The 23,031-nt window shown below is 46.4% G+C and overlaps 1 protein-coding gene across 3 annotated transcripts in view; it reads left to right on the top strand.

Moving 5' to 3' along the window:
- The window catches only part of LOC105566191 (nuclear hormone receptor E75), a 99,767-nt gene that overhangs the window by 22,010 nt on the left and 54,726 nt on the right, over window positions 1–23,031 (top strand). The window contains exon 1 of one of the 3 annotated variants that reach the window (XM_012019996.1): window positions 19,964–20,706. The exons of 1 other annotated variant lie outside the window; for it this stretch is intronic. In XM_012019996.1, coding sequence (XP_011875386.1) covers window positions 20,433–20,706 — 274 coding nt within the window. In that variant the 5' untranslated portion in view covers window positions 19,964–20,432. Of the gene's footprint in view, window positions 1–19,963; window positions 20,707–23,031 lie in introns of those variants that run through there. One more of the 3 variants, XM_012019999.1, reaches the window with a different exon arrangement.

The raw sequence follows: 23,031 nt of genomic DNA, 5'->3' as shown, positions 1-23,031 counted from the left end.
ATTAAAACTTGCAGTCTTAGCCCGGCCTACCGCCCAATTCAAACGCGCGGCGAGATGCGGCCGTCCCGCGATCGGCGTTGCTAGGCGCGCGGGGAATTGTTTATGACGCAAGGGCTACGTGTAATAAACAACTCCCCGCGCGCCTAGCAACGCCGATCGCGGGACGGCCGCATCTCACCGCGAGCCTGAATTGGGTGGTAGGCCGGGCTAAGACAGCGATTTTTTATAATTAATAACTCGTTAACTATCGCGAAAATTGCAAAATGGTAGAGGACTTTTCGACTCAGTCTAATCCGCTCTATCCGTAAGTAAGAGGTGAGGCGGGTATTACGTAACACCCTGTATTTGCAATTCGCTGTATCCGATCGATAGATCGGATGAAAATAAACCGACGTCCAAATTATCGATTTAAACAAATTACAATTTTTTAATAATCGATATCGAAACATCGATAAATTGCGTTATCGCGCGGACATTCGCGCTTGCGTTGGCTTCGATTTGATCTGATTATCGGTAGAGCATAAAAATTATCTTGCGTTAATGTCGCGCTCATATTGAAAACGGAGAAACCACGTGGCCGCGCTTACGCGCGCGTACACGTGAAACCTGTTGCTGCGTGCGAAATGAACGGCGTTCGAACAGTAGTAGACTCGCTGAAAAGCAGATGTCGCCCAGCGATACGATGCTAGCAGACTCTATCGGACGTATTGTAAAGCGGAGCGATCTGGCAAGCTTCTCACGCGTTTTCTCCTCCCTTTGCGGGGTCTGAACTGTACTGCCACCTACTAGGTCGACCGGACCCGTCGAGGGAGAGTGATCTGCCCGATACAGAAGTTACCTACTTGACTGACTTCATGTCAGTCTGATTACACGTGTCTCTTGATCCTTACCAGTCGCGCGGACAATTCTCACGCGCAAGTGAGAACTGTTTAAATGGACGTGTCGCTGTTTTGTTTACGGATGTAAAGCCAGCGAGTCAAAATTCAAAAATATAACTATTTCTCCGATTTATCTGAATCCTCGAATTATAAAATTATGTATCAAAATTGATGCATTTTCCTTTAATTACAAATAGTGAACGAGCGTTTGTAAGCGTTGCATCATATGATTCGACAAATGATGATTATTATTTTCTTCCATTTATTTATTAATTTTCTTTATCAGAAAACGGTTCTTCATGTAGTAGATGGAATCGCTTGAAAAAGATTGAAGGTACCGTTGGCTTCGAAAATGGAGTCCATCCATCAAAACTTGTACAAAAAGTTCAATTTAGCTTTATCGAAATCTTCCATTCGATTCTACGTAAGTTACACTTCGCCCGAGGAACATTATAAACAAACAAGTCACGGTAATTTCTTTCGCGCACTCAGGTCAACGCACCCTCACGCCGCGCTCTTTCCGTATTGTTGACGAAGTGAGAGGATAGACAGTCAGATTAAGTATCCTTACCGCAAAAGCATGTTGTGCAATTGCATCGCTGCAAATTGTGTGGTAACGGCATACTATGTGCCGCGCGTGTGCGAGTCTCATTTTAGCTAGCGTACGGCCCTTAATAGATCTGCTATCCCGCGATCACGAGGCAAGTTGTAACGTATAATGCGCGGCCAATTATTCAAATCACATCAACTTTCATGATAGGCATAATGCAACTCCAGCGATAATTAAGGCGCGAGATATTGAGTCTTGACTTTAACATTTGTCAAATTGAGATACACTGCAAAGTTTTAATAAGCAAAATCTGGCGTTTGCCTGTGTGTGTATGTGTGTTTGGGCGTATGAATATGCATATTGCGTTATTAAAAAATATTTTAATAATGTGCACATAGTTTTAAAGAAATATTAAAAGATTAAACGTAAAACTCGTAACTGTCTGAGTTATAAACGTTTGCATGTAACAGTTATGTAATGGACTTATCCAATTCCTACTAATTTCTTGTTTCACATTTGGGAGTAGCTGGTGTTTAAAATGGGTAATGCCAATTAGACAGAATGAATGACGCAGCTCAGTATGTGTGTGAAGTTTCCCTTTCTTTCAATCACTGTGATACTAACATTCTTATAGGCACTAGTGCAACTTCTCTAAACGGCACCCAGCTAATAACGTGAAAGTTGACGTGAAGCGCGGTAGAATTTTCACTTTGCACAATCTCTCTCTTTCTCCCCCTCTCCTTTTTAGTTTTCAAGTACAAGTGAGACATATCGACTGTTCTTTGGGGCTTTTTGAAGCTTTTTCTACCTCCCGCTTTAAATCTTTTGGAAAGGGCTAACGAGCTTTGTTTAAACAACAACAGCATCAGTCAATCAAAAACTTGATACATTAATTCTTATAAATATTCGAATGTTATCAGAAGAGCGTATCAACTCCTAAGAGCGTAAAAAAGTAATCCTCACTTATGCTATCCCGAAGCATTTATTATTATTAAACAGCTATTCCTTTTTTTTAAGTAAACATTTAAGACACACGTTACGTTATCAAGACTTCGTCATATCGTTGATGCGCTACGTGTGCCTGCCGCACGTTTCGTATTGACATCAACTTAATCCCCACGCGACAGGTGAATCTCAGACGTCCCGAGGCAGACCTGATGCAGACTCGATTTGCAGGATGCATCTGCGAATCTTACGCGTAATGCAATACGTGCAATTACTCACGACACGTGGCGACTCGAGTGGTTCGCCGATCAACCGTATAGATTCCGACGCACTGGTGTGCACACGATGCCAGTGCGCCGGCTGGTTTGTTCAGGCTTGCGATGGTATTTGCTAAACGTGCCTGCGTACGTATGCGTGCACGTAACCGATTCTCGCACACGAGCGAAGTCAAAGTTCAGTCACTCCGTAACCTCCTTTCGATCGAAACTATTACACACTAGCCAGCGACTCTCAACCGGCCGGATTTTTTTTTTTACTTTCATTCTCGTTCAAAGCTTCGCAATCATCGGCAATCATCGAAACGCTCTCACCGCCGCGACACTTTGTCAATGCGACGCGACGCGAGCGAGACGTATACATTTCCCGAAATCTCTCATACGTTCTTACGTGTGGAAGATTGCTTTTTTTTAACAATAGAATGCATAAGGCTCTGACGTAAAATCATAATTCGAAGGAATAAAGGATACAAGACAGGATGTTGGCGTACAAATGATTTTAATTTTTAAATGTATTGCGAAAAGTTTCCCACAGCCAGGGTTTGAACCTGGACCTCCCTCCCTTAGGGTGGACGACGGATTTTTTTTAATTATTACATTCCCGTTCCCGCAATCATCGGAGCGGTAAACGAAGCTGACAAAGTGTCGCGCGCAAGTACCGTTACCTCTTCCCGTCGCAGATTTGTTGGGTCACTGGGCGAGCAAATTTGACTCCGAGCTGCAATCGAGCCGCGCAATTTCTCAAAGATGCCACTCCCTCATTAGGTTAATGTACTTCATGAAGCGCTTTCACTCTCTTTCGCTTTCGCGGTGAAAACGGCAGAACGTAAGCGACCGCGCGGCCCGATTTTAAGCCGCAAGACACGACGGACGAGTGTGTGTTGCTGAACACGGCGTGTATCGCGCGTAGCGGAACAATTACTTGCAACATTCTGAGCAGTCAAGATGCTCTAATGATCATTAGCCTCCGGATCCGCGCATAATCGAGGACCCGGCGGGTCGGGCGATCTAACTATAGATTCGGTTAAAGTTTCGCCATGTCGCGAAGAGCGGTCTCGTTAATCAAACCCGTTATGTAAATCGAAATGATTTTACCGAGATCGATGTCGCGGGGGAAACAAACTGTCCAGCGTAAATCCGATCCATCGCGTGTGCGACGCGTTGCCTTAACGCGAGGAAATAGGCGCGGAAATTTAGAAAATAGACACAAATCGCGGAATGGCACACCGATCGATGAGGAAACGCAAGCTAATCGAACTACCGAGACGCGTAACAGATATGTATTCAAATCGTGCTCTGCGTAAATCTATAACGTGGCCTAATCTTACGGGATTCTATCCCGGAAATTGTGCAACTACTGCAATCACAGTCGACTACTCTCTCGCGTTGTTCGTTGTTCTTGTTAGGTAATAAAACTTTACTTCCCAATTTCGTCACTTCCAATTGCATAAGGAACGATATGTAGAGTGACATAACTGAGCGAGTCGATCGGCACTCGGTGATTTCTTATTTTCATATTCAGAGCTTATGTCGAATTGATGCGAGCGGTGGTGCTAGGAGACCTGCGGGAACCGTCCAGAGAGTTTCATCGATTCTCCCTAAGAACCTTTATTCTTAAGAAACGGAGTGACAAGCGAAGAAATCTCCGATGATTCACGTTTTCGTAAAACAACGAGGATACGTTAGCAGCGTCCATCCTTCTAAAGTTATGTACAGTGATACGTGTTTCTCCCTAAGAACCTTTATTCTTAAGAAACAGAGTGACAAGTGGAGAAATCGATGATTCACGTTTATCGTGAAACAACAAGGATACGTTGACAGCGTTCATCCTTCTAAAGTTATGTACAGTGATGGACAGAACGGTTGCAACACTATTTTTTAATGAGTTTAGGAACGTGCATTTAGATTCAGGGAGTCAATTCTGTATCTTTAACATTTTACATACAACTATTGCAATACAGTAAAAATGCTAAAAGTGAGCGACTTTGTCTCTTTCTAAGGGGACGATTAGAAAGAGAGAGAGAGAGGGGGAGAGAGAGACAAGGCTACTCACTTTTAGCATTTTCACCATAGTGTAAGATACAGATTTATGCACAGGAGCCGCCCGAGTATTAATTTTTTCAAGGCAGCGTTCAGGTCTCTGCGACGTTGAACGTTGCCGTGGCCGCCATCGCGAGCGGGCAAAATCACGTCTTCCCGCACCCATTATCGGAAGAACTTAAAATTCATCATGCTTCCCCACCTCTTATCGATCTGATCAAGGATCGATAGCTCCCTGCAGCCCCGTTACGACGGTCGGAACGCGGTGCCCGGCGCGCGAAAGTAAAAGTAGGCGGGCAGCACGCGCTGAACTGCTTGAAACGCGTCCTCGAACGGTCGCTGCACCACGAGGAGTTACCCCGGCCTCCGTGTTGAGCAATCGAGTCCGGTAACTGTAGTTCAGTTTCGCTTCGGCTCTCAGAAATTTCTCGAATGCCCCGAGACGTATCTCAAAAGACCTCACCCCACGGCGATGCCTCGTTACAGTTGACATTACAGTCGGTGCGGGCTCGGACCGAAATTTCAATTCTTTCGCTATTCAGCTATTCAGTGAGGATGCTTTCGATGGATTAAATTCTGATTAGGAACGAGACTTTAGCTATTTACCAAAATTTAGTTATTTATCAAAAAGCTCCGCGTTAATTTACACTCTTAGTTAAACAACGACATGGATCGTAACAAATAATTATATGTTTCTAAAATTGAATTTTGTGGATCTCTCTCTCTCTCTCTCTCTCTCTCTCTCTCTCTCTCTCTCTCTCTCTCTCTTTCTCTCTCTCTCTCTCTCTCTCTGTCTCTCTCATTCAGTCTCTCCAAAGTCTCCCAGACCTTGAAACATTTACTTTCTGACGATACCACGAGTGATCGCCGTTAGCACAGCGAGGAGGTCCTGTTGGACACCGTTTCACGAACAGTGGCTGCGCTCGGTGGGAGCTTATTCGGTCGTTGGGTTGCGTTGAGCAAGCCGAGAGCGAGCAGCAGTCACCTCGATAGCGAGTGTTGAACCCGCGAGAATCTAGGCCGGCGCACTGACACACCGCGTATACGAAAGGCGAGCGTATCAACACACGCGAGTCGATCCGTATGTATCAGCCCGTGTACCATGTGTACGTTCATGCAACGTACGGACGAATGGATGTATCGAGGATCGTCAGGGATTTTCAAACGGGCTGAACTTTGATTTTGTTTGCAAAAATTTTTGTCCCAGGATACCCGCTACCGCTTTCGAGTCCATCGCCATGTTTCATCCCGAATCAATCCGAGATGCTCGGGACAAAAGTCCCCGGATGTTCGGTCACTTGCAGCCCGCGTTAAATTAAGGCCGGGTCGTTTAATTAATTGCCATAGCCCGATCGAGATGGATTAATTGCTGTGTCGGGAGTTAGTCAGTTCGGTGCAGGCCGAAGGAAAGTGCGAAGAGCAGCGTACGTACGTATGCGCGATGCGTGCCAGTAACGCCGAAAGTGTCCCACTAACGCGAGAGAACAACGACCTGGCAAGTCTCTCTTTCTCTCTCTGTTCCTGCTCTCCTCTCCTCATACCCCATCCTCTCCGTCCTCCGCATTTTGCGTCATCAAACGCCTCTAATAACGCACTGTCGTTGTCGCTCGGCTCGATACAAGCCCGACCCGTTTCGCTCGCGAGAATTAGCGGAGAATTTCGCTCCGCGCTCGATTTTGCGAACACTTTCATTGCAAGAGTGGCGTCACACAAACGGATTCGTGGAAATTTCTATGCAAATACGTGGGCGAATATGATTATCGAAAAACGAAACAGGTGGTGCCCTGAAAGTCAATTTAGGGCTCTAGGGACCATCAAATTTAAACGAAATGATTCTTCTTTGATTAAAAAAAAAAGTAGTGCAATGAAATCGCGATATAATGGTTCGCTTCTACCGATCGGTCTGCCCTTTTTTTCGGATAAATCCTATTAATCTCACAGTGAAAGGGCTCCGAGTGCTCTTGTTTCCCTTGCTCGAGCGTTTATCGAACGAGTCACTATCGTCAAGACAAGCGGAAGTCGTTCGTCGAAAAAAGTTTGATTGTCGTAGGCCGAGGTTCGACTCAGAAGTGGCTCACACCGGCTTTCGCAGTTGGTGAAGGATAGATTCGTGGTGCCCGATCGACTATTATGAAACGGCGAATTCATGCCGGAGCGTAGCGCGGACGTCGAACTCGGGTCCGTTCACGGCGTTACGAAATCAGGAACTTTCGAGTCCGCGTGTGCGTGTTTGTTACACCACACTGAATTTCTAAGAATGTAATCTCGGAGTGGCGATAGAATTATTAATTTCGCGGCGCGACCGCAATTACCGGCGTCGGTATCAGCGCGATGTAGATCACCTCGATCCATCATCGGACTTGGAGATCTCGCATCTTTAAGGCGTTCCCTCGGATTTTCCGAGTCCCCGCTCGACGCGCGGACGTCCGCGGTCTCTCAGGCGCCAAACGAGAAAATGAATACCGTAAACATTTATCGCTTCTGGAGCGTTGTACGTGAACGGATTCTGTTCAATGCATCGTTTGAGCTCCATCTGCGCTAGAAAGCACCAAGGATAAATCCGCCCACGGACAGGCGAAGCGGTTCGTAGTCGTGAAACGGCAGTGTTGTGAAATTCATTAGCGGCTGAATGCAGGCACGCAGACCTGATCGCGGGAGTCCAATCTTATTGGTAAAACTGCTACTTAGATAGCGCACGAAGAAATGAATATCACATGGGACAACTCATTAAATGCTGCTCGCCTTACGCGTTCGCGCAGTCACGCATAAATCCGGGGATACAGGAGCGAAACTTTGTACAGTGTATTGACTCTATGAGAAAACCACGGTTCGTTCTGCGATCAAATCTTTGTTCCGCGGAGAGCAAGCGAGATGTCTAAATATTTCGAGTTTAACGAATATAATTCGTCAGGCTGTTGAATCGCTATTGTCTCTATTGTAAGGAGCCGCCGTGTACTCTCGCTAGAAAAATCGAGAATTTCCATTATGAAATTTCACCCTGGGTGTTGAATGCCGCCTTGAGTTACAATATTGCAGATATCGTTTATTATTCTCGTTATCGGTCATTGCTTTCATTCTGCGGCACAACACAAATATAATAACAGGTCATTACGACGAACGCTCTGGAATTATTCCAGTATAGAATGGCACAAGTATATATTTTATCGATATTTCAATATTTTTACCGCCATAATTGAGCTTTCAAACTCCGGCAAGAAAGTATCTATCTGCAATAAATCATTCTTCAAACGTATAATTCTTTATATCTGACGCTGTAGCAACATACACGCACATGTTATACATAGATATTATAGTCTTCTTCGTGACGCGCTTTCGTGATGCGTCCATAAAGTAAACTTTTATAGATTTTCTAGGCACATTGCAACGGAGTATTAACTTTCCAAATTTATCACTGCCATTGTTTTATTAGTAAAACGCTAGTGATTTAAGAATAAAATCTCAACGTCAGCGGGTTTTGAAAATTTGGCAGTTCCAGGATTTCTCGTGGTTCTGCGGAATAATGAAGAAATAGTTTCGAACGGCGCGAGTTTCGAGGGGGGAAAAAAAGCCACCGTTCGTCTATTGGTGCAGCGAGGCTGTGAAAGCACCCTAAGGCGCAAAAGCGAGCTGCGCGGCCAAGCCGCTCACCCCGTCCTCGACGGCGGTGGTTCGTCGTCCGCACACGGCCTTCGGAAATGGGGACGTTCGCTAGCAGTCTCGTGGATCCGAAAGAGGAACGGCGACAGCGACAGCGGCACTGAGAGTCGGACAGAACGAGCGGGAGATAACAGGAGCGAAAAAGAAAGATAGAGATAAGGAGATGCGAGATAAACGCGAGGGGAAAAAAGGGGGAGGTTCCGTTGGGAGAGAGTGTCTTCGCACGAGGGGACAGTTTTCGACCGTTCGTGAATAACCCGAAAGAAAGAAGGAGAGAAAGAAGGCGGGGAAGACAGGATGGAATCAATTTAGCACACGTATATGCACACACACACACACATACATTCGTTTCTCCTTGTATGGAGCAGAGCTCTTGCCCGCCTTGCCATCGGGGCGCAATGCACTCTCGGCAAGACCTTGTCCTGGCCAGTGGCTTTCAACGGATTACGCCGTTCCGAGGCGGAGTGTCGGCGACATTATGGTTACGCATCGCATGCAATCTAACTTGCCGTTTTACGCGATCCGGAGAGCGAAATGCGACACGCGAAGCCGCGTTGAACGGAACCCGCGGGCGGCAATTAAGTCGTCTAAAAGTAGATATTAGGCCGCCGTGCGTTAATTGCGCGATGAGCACGCGGATCTATGATATTTGTCCTTCTCTCTTCCTCCCCCATCCCTTCCTCGCGCACCTCCACTCCTCGTTCCACGATAACTCGGCGCTACGAATAGTTCTCATGAATACACAACGTGGCTGGGTGGTGTAAATATATTACGCGACAAATATGCCGTGACAGAGTAACGACTCGACAGGGACGCGAGTGTCCGAATAAATCAATGGCGACACCGAGGCCGAGACTGAAAAGTAGGGCTGAAAAACTGTGCGGAAAGAAAGAAGTTTGCATTTTTTTTTCCGCGAGTCACGCTTGTGCGGCAACGCGAGCCGCGCCACGGCGCGAAAGTTGTCTTTCGCCTTCGCATTATCATTGTCGATGACGTCCGTCCATGTGCGTCTGTGTCCGATGTCCTTTCAAACCCCTTAATCGCAAATGGAATATGCGCCCCCGATTTCGAAGGCCGATCGGGCAACGCACCGAGTGTCGGTCAACGGAATGATCTGTTCTAACCGTCGTCCTTAAGGCACTCTCACACCAAATCGCTTTCTTCCCACTGACCCTCCCTACGTATCTGAGACACAGTTATCCATATTTTTATAATTATTAATAAAGAACAGTCCCTTATTATGAGGTAGGACCCTAATATGGGATAGCAGGGTTTCTGTTAAATTAATAGGCACCGTCAGTTGATTCCACCATGAATTTATTGCCCTTGAAGCGAAATCTATTTAGTGGAAAATTCATTGTTAGATCGATTCGGGTGTTCACAGCCTGCTGTCTCGTATTAGAAACCTATCTCGTAATAAAGGACTTTCCTCTGTTATTAAACGGAAGCTTTCACTTGTCTTTCATCTACGAAAGAACTAAGTTTTATATATCTAGTTAACGACGGTAAAATAGATAGGTTGCATTCGTTTAACAGGTTTAAGGAATTCTTCCTTGTCGCTTTTTAATGAAAACATTAGATACACTTCTTTATCTCGAGGCTTAATGCGTGCTTAGCGCGAAATGTAGATGATTCGAGCTAGAAGGTAACCGCCAGGCGACGTCATTCTTCCCATTGTTCTTTTCCTCATCTCTAATCAGACGATTTGCTGATGCACACGCGGCTATACGGCGATACTCGAGAAAGCATGCATCGCGCAGCTGAATGCACAGGTTGACTCGGCTGGTTGAGTGAGTGAGCGAAGATGACGTCAGAGCACGGTTGCAGCGCCCTAGATCGAGGGAGGTCACCGTGTGCCAGGCCGATGGCCCGCCGAGGTCGTACCCTCGGTCTCTCCGCGCCGAGTACGCTTTTCGTCTAGCCGTTTCTAGGCTAGGTTGGGTTACGTCTCCAGAACGTGGGAGGCCGCCGAGTGCAGCCTCGGAAATCCGATATATCATCTAATGTATAATGCTCTAGGTCAGCCAGGTACTCCGAGAAGCGACCGTCTTGACCACAAAGAGACTAAGAAATTATCGTCCCGCTGTCATCTTATCGATGATATTTATCCTTAGATTTGAAACTTTCGAATATACCAAGACCCCCCATGGAATTCCAAGTAATCCGAGAACCTCTGAAATATTCTACGATTCACTAGTAAACTCCGAGGAATTCGAAAGAGCAAGCGAATCTTGAGGACCTGAGAACTCGAGCCTTTCAATTGAAGCTTCGCGGCTTTCGAAAAAGAAAATTGATTCTCGAAGGATTAAACGTCGCCTAATTTCTCAGTTAAACTCGCTCATCCACCGCGGTCCTTGTCGTACGGTACAAGTCCGTATTGAACAAAAAGACTCGCCCTGCCTCGCGGAGACGATCGTCGTGCGCGATCGCTTGATCGTGGAACCGCGGTGAAGGGTGAAGAGAACCTTCTGCCAGTGGAACAATGTACCGCCGTGAACTCTCGGTCTCTGTGCCACCGCGGAATCGCGTGTCATGTACGTCAAGTGCAAAGATGCATTCACTGCAGATGCTCGCGCGCGGGCACGCTCGTCCCGAGAGAATCTTCAGCATAGATCGCTGCGATCTGCCCGCGTTTGCATTTACGGATTGGCGAACAATCCTTGCGTTTGTTCACATACTTAAGACGGAGGCATTAGATAGGAGAATCTATTTGTCGGTGACGTAAAGAGATTAAATGAATTGCATCGGTGTGATATCTGTAGGCCTTGTTCTTTATTTATATAAATTATACCGCGCGGGTGAAAAAAATTAAACAAACAAATTACACCTTGCGTTATCATGGAAGCTCATTAATAACGCGCGATTATGTTACCGTGAAATTCTATAAATTGAAATTCGTAGGGCTTTAATTTTCATAACGAGCACGCAGGCGACGATAGAATTCCACTTGTCCAGTTTAGCATATAATTATCGGAAGGCGCGGGAGAGGAAGGCGATCGTGACGAAACGTAATTGAGATACGTTTTTTCCTCTACCGAGATTACACTAGAATTTACGCGTCACTTATGCTTGACGTATAATTTACCCGGAGAGCGGGCGCCGCGCCGCCGAGCATTTGCTTGCGTATCTCCGCGCGCGCGTCTCAAACTACACATCGGTCGCATTAGCGTCAGTTTAATCCCCTTGAGCGGGTGTGGCGTTGTACAAAGTGCAACCATTTGTCATTTGGAAACTCTTAGGATCGCGAGGCAATTGTTGCGAGCGACCGTATCCTTTCTCCGACTTCGCTTTTCGCAGCTCGAAGTACGCGCGCGGTCCCCTCTGGCTTGATTAAAATTTCAACGACGTGCGATATCTTGAATGAACGCGAACGAATCGCGTTTCATTAAGGAAAAAGAATGCCGCGCTCTCTGAAAGATTATGATTTTAAGTGCGCGCAACCGATGATTAAAAACGCGACTTTTGCAAATCCCTGCGACTGGCAATCATAATTCTCGCGCGCGGCATTTGATTTATGAACGATTCAGCAATTTTCAATACAGAAACCAGCCGTCCCTTTTTCCTACTGTGCTCCACATACATGTTGCGGATTAACTCCTTCGTCCAAGCGAGACCCGTCTTGCTTAATCTCATTCTCTTCATATTCCACTCTCGTTGCGTTTGCTCCAGGTGCAAAATATTTTGACAATATTTCACAATTTTTCACGAAACATTTAATCTCTGCGCATCGCGCGCAGAATGAAAAAAAAAACCATTAAAAGTATTCACTTGCAGTTATACGATTGAAAAATATATTTGTTTGGCACAAAGTGGAATATATATTAATAAAAGCCAGAATAACAATTTGCAAATTAATGAACCGTCATAAATCCACCGATATCTTGATGGTGGAATATTACTAGCCGCAATCTAGCGTATGATCTATGGAGAAATATCTATGGTGAAATCGATGAGTTAGGCGGCGGCTTGCGCGCCATATCGCCGTCGAGCGAATGGGTTACGCTTATATTGGTCCTCGGCATACCTTAATCCGCTCCAACAATCCCTGGCAGACCGTCGCGACGTGTCGCAACCGCTGATGTATCAGAACGAGCTTTTCCCCGCACGCTCGCGCTTTAAATTCGTTCTCTGCCCACTTCCGGCGGTGAAACTATTAAAATATTAGAAACTACTAAACGGCATTACCTCCGCTCCGGAAAACGAATCGAGGGAAGATAAATAACAATTTGAGTAGCTTTTTGTCGCCAGTGGTAGTCAACCAAAGAGAATTTTTTTAAAGATCGACCAAGCACAATAGCGACTAAAATAAACGTCATTTCTGTCAGTTTGGTCGATTTTAACAAGATTCCCCTGGGAAGATAAATAATTTATAATTTCCTCGCAAATAATTGTGTCCGCTAATTAATCTCAGCGTTTCGGATATCGTCACTTAGCGACGAGATCAACCGCGCTTCGTTACATTCAATCGTCACTTCGATATCTACTATATTAAAAGCAACGGGGATATTCGCGGAATTCAAGCGGTGCACATTAGCGAAGTCTGCGGGCGCAAAAATAGCAAAGGGTCACCGGCCCAGCGGTGTGAATCTCGCCGAGAAGAGGCGGGCGATCAATTGCTCAGGCAGATCATGTTTACCTGCGCACGACTGCGTTCCGTGACGAATGAACCGCGTATGCAATTTCGATGCAGCCTGTCCTAGTGGGCGGACATTCACCCCCGCGAAGTCGAAGATCGCCGATCAGAGGCGAGGTTTCGCGAGACTTCTGAGAGTTGACCGGATACTCGGTGGTGCTGCGAAATTCTTTTATCTAGATTTGGTTTTTTTTTCTTTTCCGCGAGCTCCTCTCGACGGCGCAGAAACGATCGCGCTCATGTATGGCCGCGCAATTGTTGCGAGAATGAAACGCGCCTAACGAACTAACGTATTACCTTTCTCCCCGCGTCAAACGTTACTTCTAAGACTTCTTATACCGATAGGCTATTACGGCAAAAAGTGCACTTGACTTACTTCTCGTTTCCGAGGCCTTCGCACAGTTGTATTTAAATTTATTAGAAATATTTTGCCGCGGTAATGTAATCCACTTGTGCGTCTTACATTCAGATTTTATTGTGCTTCGCAGCGAGCAAAGATATTCTGTGTGACCCGCCTCTGAATATTCCAACGCCGCGCTCTCGGCTGGCGCGATCGACCTCGACGACGGAGAACGGAGGACGTTGCACTTTGACCGTATCTAATATAAGACACTGCACGCGGGTATAAATACGGCGACTAATAGGGTTGACGAAATCATTAGCGTATCGCTACATTTTCGTCGACGCTCTCATACCTGACAAAGATCCTTATAGACAGCAGCTCGATTTAATGTTTCGCGCAAACATTTTTTCGCCTTCTCTGTTAGAATGATATCACTGATTTGGATTTTACTGTCTGTGTGTGTGTGTGTGTGTGTGTGTGTCTCTGATAAAGTTTTAAATAAAATACAAATAAATTTATAAGCGTTTCAGAAACACTCCGGTATATTTTCCACTGCCCTTTCAGAAGAATCTAAAGCATATTTTCGAAGAGTTTATCATGTATCTCTCGCATGAATAATTCTAGGATAGGTTTAAATAGCTATTATTGTTGCGCAGGCGTGCGCGTGGCGATTGCAACGCGTGAAGACCGTTATGCGCGCAGTGAAAGGACTTCATGCGTTTGAAATTAAGTGTAACGTTATAAGTATTACGAGGTAATAATGTCGCGTTACTATTCGCTTCTTAATGACAACGCCACACGCTACTGACATTAATAGCCGGGATTAGATGTCCGAGGCAGATGCGAAGATAAAACAAAAGCGGAATAACGAGCAGCGGAATAACAGGAATAAAATAACGAAGTGCAATTAAAAAAGTAGAATGGAAATTTTATATTTGTGTACGACAGGGGATACTAATGGCGCGTATCAAATAAAATTGTTGTGTGCGAAACCTTTATCGCAAAGACAAAATTACGAAGAACCGCCGTTGTTTCGCGATCCTCAGAGATCACTCTCGTAATAGCAATCTCGTAACGCTCTCAAAGAAACGTTCAACTTTCGTCGATCGTCGCGCCGGTTCGTAGCCGAGCAGCTCGATCGGGCTTTCGCGAAATGCATCTTATCCGCGTCTGTATCACAATTAACAAGCGTTACTACATCATCCGGGCCACCTAGGGCGGCCGCTTTTTTTTTTATCAGCGGAACAGATTGGCAGGCGTAATGATAGTGCCACTACCGTCGTGCAACCGAAACTGGCTGGTACAGCATTTCGACAGTCGCATAAATCCGCGATTCGATCGATCGATAAACGGCGCGGCGCGGCACGGTCGGATCGTTACGAGTGAAAACGCACTTACGACAGCGCGGCATGGCAGCGCGCCGTTGACAGCCAGGGTGAAGGAACTTTATCTAACTGGCGACTATCCGGTAGCGTAACGTCTGGTATAACGTAACGCCTGCTAACGCATTACGTTGGAGAAGTTACGACGTCTGGCTTTCTGCACTTTCGGCCTAGTTTAGGCCCGAGACATATCCTATCTATCTATCTCTCTGAGAATTTCTTTACCTCTTCTGTTTTCTCCTCGGCGCGTTCGGCAACGGGCCGGTTCTCTCGATTCTAGCGTCGCCTTTTCGCGTCCGGCAACAAGAGTCGTTTGACCATGCAGCAAGCTTGGGCCACGCTCGATCTATTTGAAGCTCAGGAACGCGCGCTATTTAAAGGCGAATAGAATTTCAATGGAAATCCAATTAGACACATTACGGAATTTAAAGACTACGTTATGATTACGTGGATGCGCTTTGTAAATTATTGGGACATATTGTCGCTCTCGCGAAATTGATTAAACACTTTTTATTCGCTTAATGGCTGCTTCAAATAAACTTTACTATATGTTTGTATTTCATTTGTAACGTCAGATTGATTTTGTACAATTTGGCGAGAGCGAGTCTTCGTCTATTAATTAAATGGAGCAGATCGAGAGTATAGAACCTGCAGTTTCGAGAATGTTAGATTGTTTAACACTCTGTACGCGCAGATGTAATAGACTAACAAATCGATGATGGAATGTGCATCGGTCAGCTCTTCCCAAGTCTGCAGATTCATGCCGAGAGCTTGCTTGGTCAAACTGTTGTTTGCGCTACGGCATCCGCGCGGCTATGTGTGTGTGCTCGTGCGTGCTTGTATCTCATTGTTGATTGAGAATAGCACGGATTGTGCAACGGAAAATTGTAGGCCGAACAATGTCGATCGCGAAGAACGCGAAAAGGAGCGGGAAAGGTGATAGAAATAGTCTTTGAGAAACAGTCTTCGATGAAAGTTACAAGACATAGTCCACAGATAGCTACAGGTATGCTACGCATTGTTATATATTTATAGATTTACTCTTTAAAAAGTAAGCGTATTTCTCGGTGGAGAGAAAGACTGTTCGCATTTACGTTGTAAGAATTGATTTTTGAATCGGTTGAATCATATCGAGCGCAACTGAAGCTTACTTCGCCACTGCCGAAAAATAATTGGCGCGAAATCCACGCAAAATCGCTCGTCGATCGTGCGTTTCCATCTCGTCTCGTGTCCAAGTTTGGATGTAGGTAGACTTTCCCGACCTAATCGTTCCAGTCAACCTACCTCGGTAGCCTACACTCTTATAGCTACGTTGCGAAAGAAGTGCGAGTCCCAGTTACCCACATTCTGTGCCAGATATTGGCTGCTAATTAAACAATCGACGATTCTTCGTTCTTATTTCGAGATTTACGAGGCGTTACAATGCGAGTGGCACGTAGGAAGGATTCTACTGGAAAATTTGGATTCTGTTAGCGCCAAAGAGAACGAGCGTCTTTTAAATTCCTTAATTCGATTCGCATATCTTTCGCGTGAAAACCAGGGTTGGGAAAGTTACTGTATAAAAGTATCTAGTTACAGCTACACGTTACCAATTCTGAAAAGTAACGAATCGTCACTTTGCAGTTACTTTCTTGCAATGAAAATAGAAATATCAAATCTGCAGTCGAATTATAAAGCGTGCAATTACGTGCAAATGCAAGGCCTAACGCAATCAGTGGAGGTTTACAAAATATATAAAGTAGCTATTAATGTAACTATTAAATTAGTTACTAGTTATTGAAAAAAAGGTAACTGAGTTAAGTTGCAGTTGTAGACAAAGGAAAAGTAACGAAGTTAAGTTAGAGTTACCAAAAAAGTAACTGTAACTGTAACTTCGTTACAAGTAACGGAGTTGAGCCAACAGCACACGATACTATTTTTCCTACTGGATTGTTTACGAGAGTCAATCAGGGTTTGGCTTTACGTCACCTGATCTAAAACTCCGCGTCCTGATTGGCTCTCGTAAGCAATTCAGTAGGAAAAATAGTGCCGTGTGCCGTTGGCTTTACTTACCAACCCTGATGGAAACATACTTGCATTCATACGTTTATTGATACCCCAGGATAATTTTGGAAGTTGCTCGTTAGAAATAGAAACATATACTTAAATTCACCAATCACGCTCTTATCTGTTTCCCGTTCTTTCTCGGGGACAGTACGAGGGTTGGCAGCACGACAGGCTCGCGGTATATGTGTGTCCGCAATACACATTGCAAATGCATAGCGTGGGACAAATTGTGGGTGATAGAGATGATAAAAATGTCCGCCGTGGTACTACGGCCTGCCCGCTCCGGGGGCTTCGTAAAACGGATAGAAAGGAAGCTAGTTTTAAATCAGTAATCGGCGCGAGATATTCAAACATCTATGCACTTTCTCAATAAGCATCGCACGTGGGAGTGGACTGTTTCGTAATTACAGGTTTACTTCTAGGACATTATCTCGCGCGCGAATCAAACGGCGCGAGCTGCACCTGAAAAATTTCTTGCGGACGGTGGGCAGCTATTGCAACGCGGAAAGTGTCCCACGCAAACTCCGCCAGGCGGCTTGACATTGCATAGACATCTATTCCGACCGGCTGCATATCTCAGCCCTGTCCATTGTCTGCGTGCAAGTAGGCCTGCACGGGAATAAAATCGTCTCCCGCCACCGATACGCGGACCTCGTTTATAGATAAATCTGCCGGTTTCAGCTAAACAACAGTTTTGCAGCGAACTTCTTCTTATATTTCATTAGTTACTAATGCACGAAGCTTTGTATTCGTACAGCTTGATTAAGAGCACATAGAAGTCTTTCTTTTAAGAAACAGTAATGCTAAATAATGATACTCGTGTATCAACTGATAGGCAGCCGCTTTTGAGCATAAAGGCATAAATCACGTCGGAATTGGATGTTAACTCATTTATCATTTTAATTGCGTGTATGCGTTAATTATAGTCATAGCGCTTTTAATTGTACATTTGATACCGTTCGCGATTTACTTCCTATATCCCCATGAAAAAATATACATGTAAAAATATATTTAAAAATATGTTATATAAATTGCATATACATATATACATGTTTGTATATATAGTTGTATAGATAGAAAATATTTGTATATATATTCTTGAGTACAGTAAAAATATACCTTCTCTACTCATCATATATTTTAAACTGCAAAAAATGATTTAACGTCATATATGCAGGCATATATTTTACATATTAGATTAAGTATTAAAAATATATTTTGCATATTTCACGTAGATATATAGTATCTTCTTACATTTCTTCTATATCATAGGCGGCAAAAAATGACTTAGTTATATGCATTCTTATATTTTATATATACATTGATATATTATATTATATATTATATTTTGGGATATATACTTTTTCATGGTGATATTCTTGGACATTGTATCAGCCTTTTCAAGAAATCGAAGAATGGATCAAAGACAATTTTGCATAATACAATCTTAAAACGATGGCAATCGCCAATTAAATAGCTTTTGAAAGAACGGGTAAACTCTGTGTTTCGAACGCGAAGAATTTTACTTCTCGGTTCGTCGATGGAGGAACGTCGACGTGATTGATCTTAAAAGCGCGAGCCCTTTTAATGTAACGGAGAATATTCCTGTTACATATTCCGGAGCACGACGTAATTGTATTTACAGGCCACAGTTGGGGTAGGTTAGGCCTCGACTGCGTTTAGATTACGCTGGCGTCCGTGCACCGTTGTTCGCCTCGGTCCCACCACTCACCTGATTCAACTTGTATTTTCCGTAGATGTAACCCACGTGTTCATGCTGCGCGCACACACGCGTATCCGTTAGTGCCAAGGGTTTAAACGGCTTTCACTCTCTAAGTGTTGGTGAGTCAACGACAACTTGGCAGGGGAACACGCTATATTCCCCGATTGTATACCACGTTCGCAGGGCCGTAACAAGACCAACCCTCCGGCGCATTTTCAAATGGAACATTTTAACGAGAGGTCTGAATTTTTTAGCCGATAAGTACACTGAAAAAAATTTCTGGTTGAATATGGACGAACCAGATAATTCCTTTAGGATTTACCAGAATTCCTGTAATCCTACAGAAATTCTGGTAAATCCTAAAGGAATTATCTGATTCGTCCGTATTCAACCAGAAATTTTTTTCAGTGTACGCACTTTTCCGGGGCGCAACTGTAATCCGCATGATCGCCCGTATTTAAAGAAACATAACAGTTCTCGCTTCGTTAGCTCTTGAATTACCGATCTTCCAAATTGGTTTAAATGTAGACGCATGCAAAGGTAACATTTTACAAGAACTGTTACGAAACTCGAGGAATCGTGCATGAAAAAACTGATGAAAGAGTGCAGTCGCTTTAATATCGTTAGCGAAGTTTAAAGCGAGCCTTCGTTATGTCGCTAAGTGGACAATGCAGCGAATTTGGTGAATCGTCGGGGCACAATAAAACCTAGGTCGAATGTTTGCTGAGATCCTTGATCCTAATGACGGGTCAACCGTGCCAATTGGCCGTACGAATAAAGCGGTTCTGTCCCGAGGATTGTGGTTTAATCTCGATTCGATAAGATCGACCACGTCCAGTTGCCCCGAGAACAATTAAGCATTAACATCTGCGTGCTGTAGATTCATTGAACATGATTAATATTCCTTGAGACGGTTGTTAACATCAATTAAAAATTGATCGAAGCCTGCGAATCACATTGGAGTTCTTCAGCCTGCAAATACATGTCAATCTACACGGAGAGAATTTTCTCTTAAAGTTCATCCTGAAAATCACATAATCGTGGGACAACATGGCATTTTGAATAAACGTAGATGTAAACTATGAGAATGCGGGTTGCTAATCGATCAATATATGACGAACCTTCGAAAAATATCAACGAGAAATATGTACCCACGGAGAGTTAACGACGACGCGTTTCAACGCGCGTGAAAATAATTGCGGCGACTCTCGATTTTCGAAAATAAAATGTTTTCGCGCGGCGAAGGAAAATACAGGCTCGTCCGGGCTGGGGCCGATTTCGGGTGGTCCTTTGTTTTTAAAAACGGAACTCCGATCCCTCGGGCCGGATGAAAAGCTAATTCTTGAGAGCGAGCGAGCGATCGAGCGCGCGGGGTAGACGCGCGGCGGTGGCACTTCGGTGATCCCGGCGGCTCGGCGCGCAGGCGCCACGGTGCGACGGCACACCACGCCGCGAAGAACTCACTCGCGTACTGCATCGCACGGCACACACAGCACACACCAACTAATCAACGGACCAGCGCTGATTTGCAAGGTACAGGCCACGCGGTCGCGCCGACAGCTACGGTGTGACGCGCGACAATACAGGGCGCGCGTCGGTGACAATCGGTGGAGTATCTCCTAGCAGAAGAGAACAGTGATCGAACTCTATCCCGGACCCTCGATCGCGATCGCCGATCAGATCGGGTCGATCGCCAAGAGATCGCGGCCGACAAGTGCGTGGCTACCACCGTCAAGCGGGTTCGCCAAAGTGGGATTTTCGGGGACTTGCCGCTCTGATCGCTGTCAAGTGAGAACGGGACAGTCTCGCGCGTCGCTCGCATGTCCCCGCGGCGTGGCATGTGCTTCGACCGTACGTTGTTTACGTTCGGGTGGACGCGTCAGAGGGAGACGCGCGTCGCGGAGATATAGCGCGGCGACAATCAAGGGTGCAACTCGCGGCTTTATCCCGGTGCTGGGCGATGACTGTGCAGAAGGTCAAGCCACGCGGTACCGCGGCGGAGGAGCAACCACCCTCGGCCTCGGACATCCTCTCACCGTCGGGCGAGCCGCACGAGAATGACAAGGAGCAATCGGCGCGGGGCTGTTATCGCGGTACCGGTCCGCAGGACAGCGAGAACCTCTTGGGATGCGTCCTGGCCGGTGAGTGGAAAGACCCAGACGAAAGGGAGAGTTCGCCCCCGGGCGATGCTCCAGCACGCTATATCACGGCGCCGTCCATAGGAAATAATAACGGTTAGTACACCTAACGGACTCGCGGAAACATTCCTAACGTAACGCACGTACACACGCGCGGGATCGCTATTCATATAGGAAGGAATGGAGAAAGAGGCGTTTTCACTTTCCAGCGCGGGCAGGAATGTAGGTCGCGGGGCCCGGGACGAGGCCGAGTTCGTTGCCCTCGGTCGGCGGCCTTCCACTCGGCGCTCCGGCAATTTTTCTCCGTCTCTTTCTACCTCCCTCTTCTCCCGTCCTCCTCCCACCACCCCCCCACCGCCCCTCCCCACTCCACCCCGTCTGGCTATACTCATACACACGTACACCCTCTTGTCCGCGGTGTCGGCACTAGCCTAGATAGTGCGAGAACCTCTCTAGAGCCTCCCACCCTCTCCTTCACGCATACACGCGCGCGGGCGTTTCCTCCTCTCGCTATTCTCTCTTTCTTTTTCTCTCTCTCTCTCTCTCTCTCTCTCTTCGCAGTCCCCCCCCTTTCATTTATTTCTTTCGCTCCTCTGTTGCGCCTCTCCTCCCTCTTGGCGAATCGCGCGCTCGCGATCTGCCGTCTCGTTCTCTCCCGACATCGACAGGAAAGTGGGTCGACGGGGCCTTGGCGCGAGGCTAGTTCGTTCACCCTGCCTGCCCCGTAACTGGGGCAAGATGAAATTAACCGAGCAGTCCGACCCCCTCCGTCCCTCTCCCTGTCTCACCGTTCGCCAAGTAGAGCCGTTGGTGAACTCCGCGACTCGTGTGGCCAATCGCCGACGGGCCGGTTCAACGAACTTCAACTGGGTCTCCCCACCTGCCCCACTACCCGGTACCTCTCCCACCCCGGTTTAGCTATTCGACGACTAAGCCTCCCCACCTACATCCACCAGCGAAGGTCACCAACACAGCCGACGGTGTCTCGTCGGCGCGTTGAAGATTGGCCGAACCGCTTGCATGTACGCGCACATACGAGAGAGAGACATGCGTGACGCGTGACTTCGCGAGAGAGCGAACGGGCGAGCGAGCGACGGCGACGACGACGACAACGACGACGACGACGACGACGGCGGTAGCGGTGGTACCTCGGTGACGTATGTATGTACGTATGAACGTACGTGCCACCATTGGCCTATCATCGGCTGAGAATTCTCGCCGGCATAGGCTTCGTTACGTAACCGTACACGATAGTGAATTACGGCAGTAAACTACCTACTCACGAGTCCCTCTCGCCGCAATCTCTCTTTTCTCCCTCTGTCTCTTTTTCTCTCACCCTCTTTTTGTCCCTGTCTCCCCCCTCTCTCTCTCTCTCTCTCTCTCTCTCTCTGCGTCCCTCCTTTCTCATCCTCGCTCCTCGACCCGACTGTCTTCGCTATACATGGAGAAAGTACCAGCTAGCTGCATCGCTGGACCGTGATCACTCTCGCTGCTAGAATGCTTTCACCGTTTCTTCGCGAGTGGTCATCCTCTCGCCGCTCGGTGCATCATTATTATCATCTCCGGAGCACTGACCTACCGCATGCGGCGCGCATACGGGGCGGATCGTTGATTATAGTGACTGTTAGATGTACGCGCTACGAACGCTTTATTTAAAGCGCGAAAATACGTTTGCGTATAAAAATGACCGTCACCAATCTGGAAGATTTATTTCGATTTTCCATGCGATGCTGCATTTTGCATTTCATGTCTCTCCCGAATTTTTCACTTCGCACAACTTCTGAACTTTAACGCCTCTGGATGAAAAAGTATTTCGGAATCCGCGTTCTTAAATCAGCATTATTCAAGATTCGTCCAGAGCTGGCATTATTAAAGACGCTGAAGCGAAAGCTGCCGCCAGGAGTAGCTATTTCAGGATTTTCACATCAGTGGATTCAGTTTTAGCGAAAAGAATAGAGCGACGCCCGAAAGTTGACGAAGGAAAGCCTATATCATAAAATAAAATCGTATCTATCCTCGGCTGGATATTTTCTAATTGCGCTTGTGCCGACTGTTGGCTAACCTCAAAAGCAAGACGCGCGGGCAATGGCCTGGCCTCCTCCCGGTCCCCAGTGACCTCGATTGATGCGCGGTGTCCTCTCCCAGTCCACCTTCTCCCTCCCCTCTTCTCCCACCCTGCACCCTCTAAGCGGAGCGTTGACTCGACATCGCCCAATCAGAGGCCGGTTCGTCGACTCTCCGGGCTGCTCTCTCGGGGTCGTTCTAATCTCGCAACGTCCCTACACCAAACTGACGAGAAGCCCGATAAGAGTACGATCTCTCTCATCCTCTTTCCACATATATGCACACGCATCTTTTCTTTCTTTCTTTCTCTCTCTCTCTCTCTCTCTCTCTCTCTCTCTCTCTCTCTCTCCCCCTCTC

This window comes from Vollenhovia emeryi, unplaced genomic scaffold, assembly GCF_000949405.1.
Source record: "Vollenhovia emeryi isolate VEMERY1.0 unplaced genomic scaffold, V.emery_V1.0 DF939146.1, whole genome shotgun sequence".
Lineage (NCBI taxonomy): Eukaryota > Metazoa > Arthropoda > Insecta > Hymenoptera > Formicidae > Vollenhovia > Vollenhovia emeryi.
The sequence above is the reverse complement of the archived record's forward strand: the minus strand, read 5'-3'. Positions and strand labels throughout refer to the sequence as shown.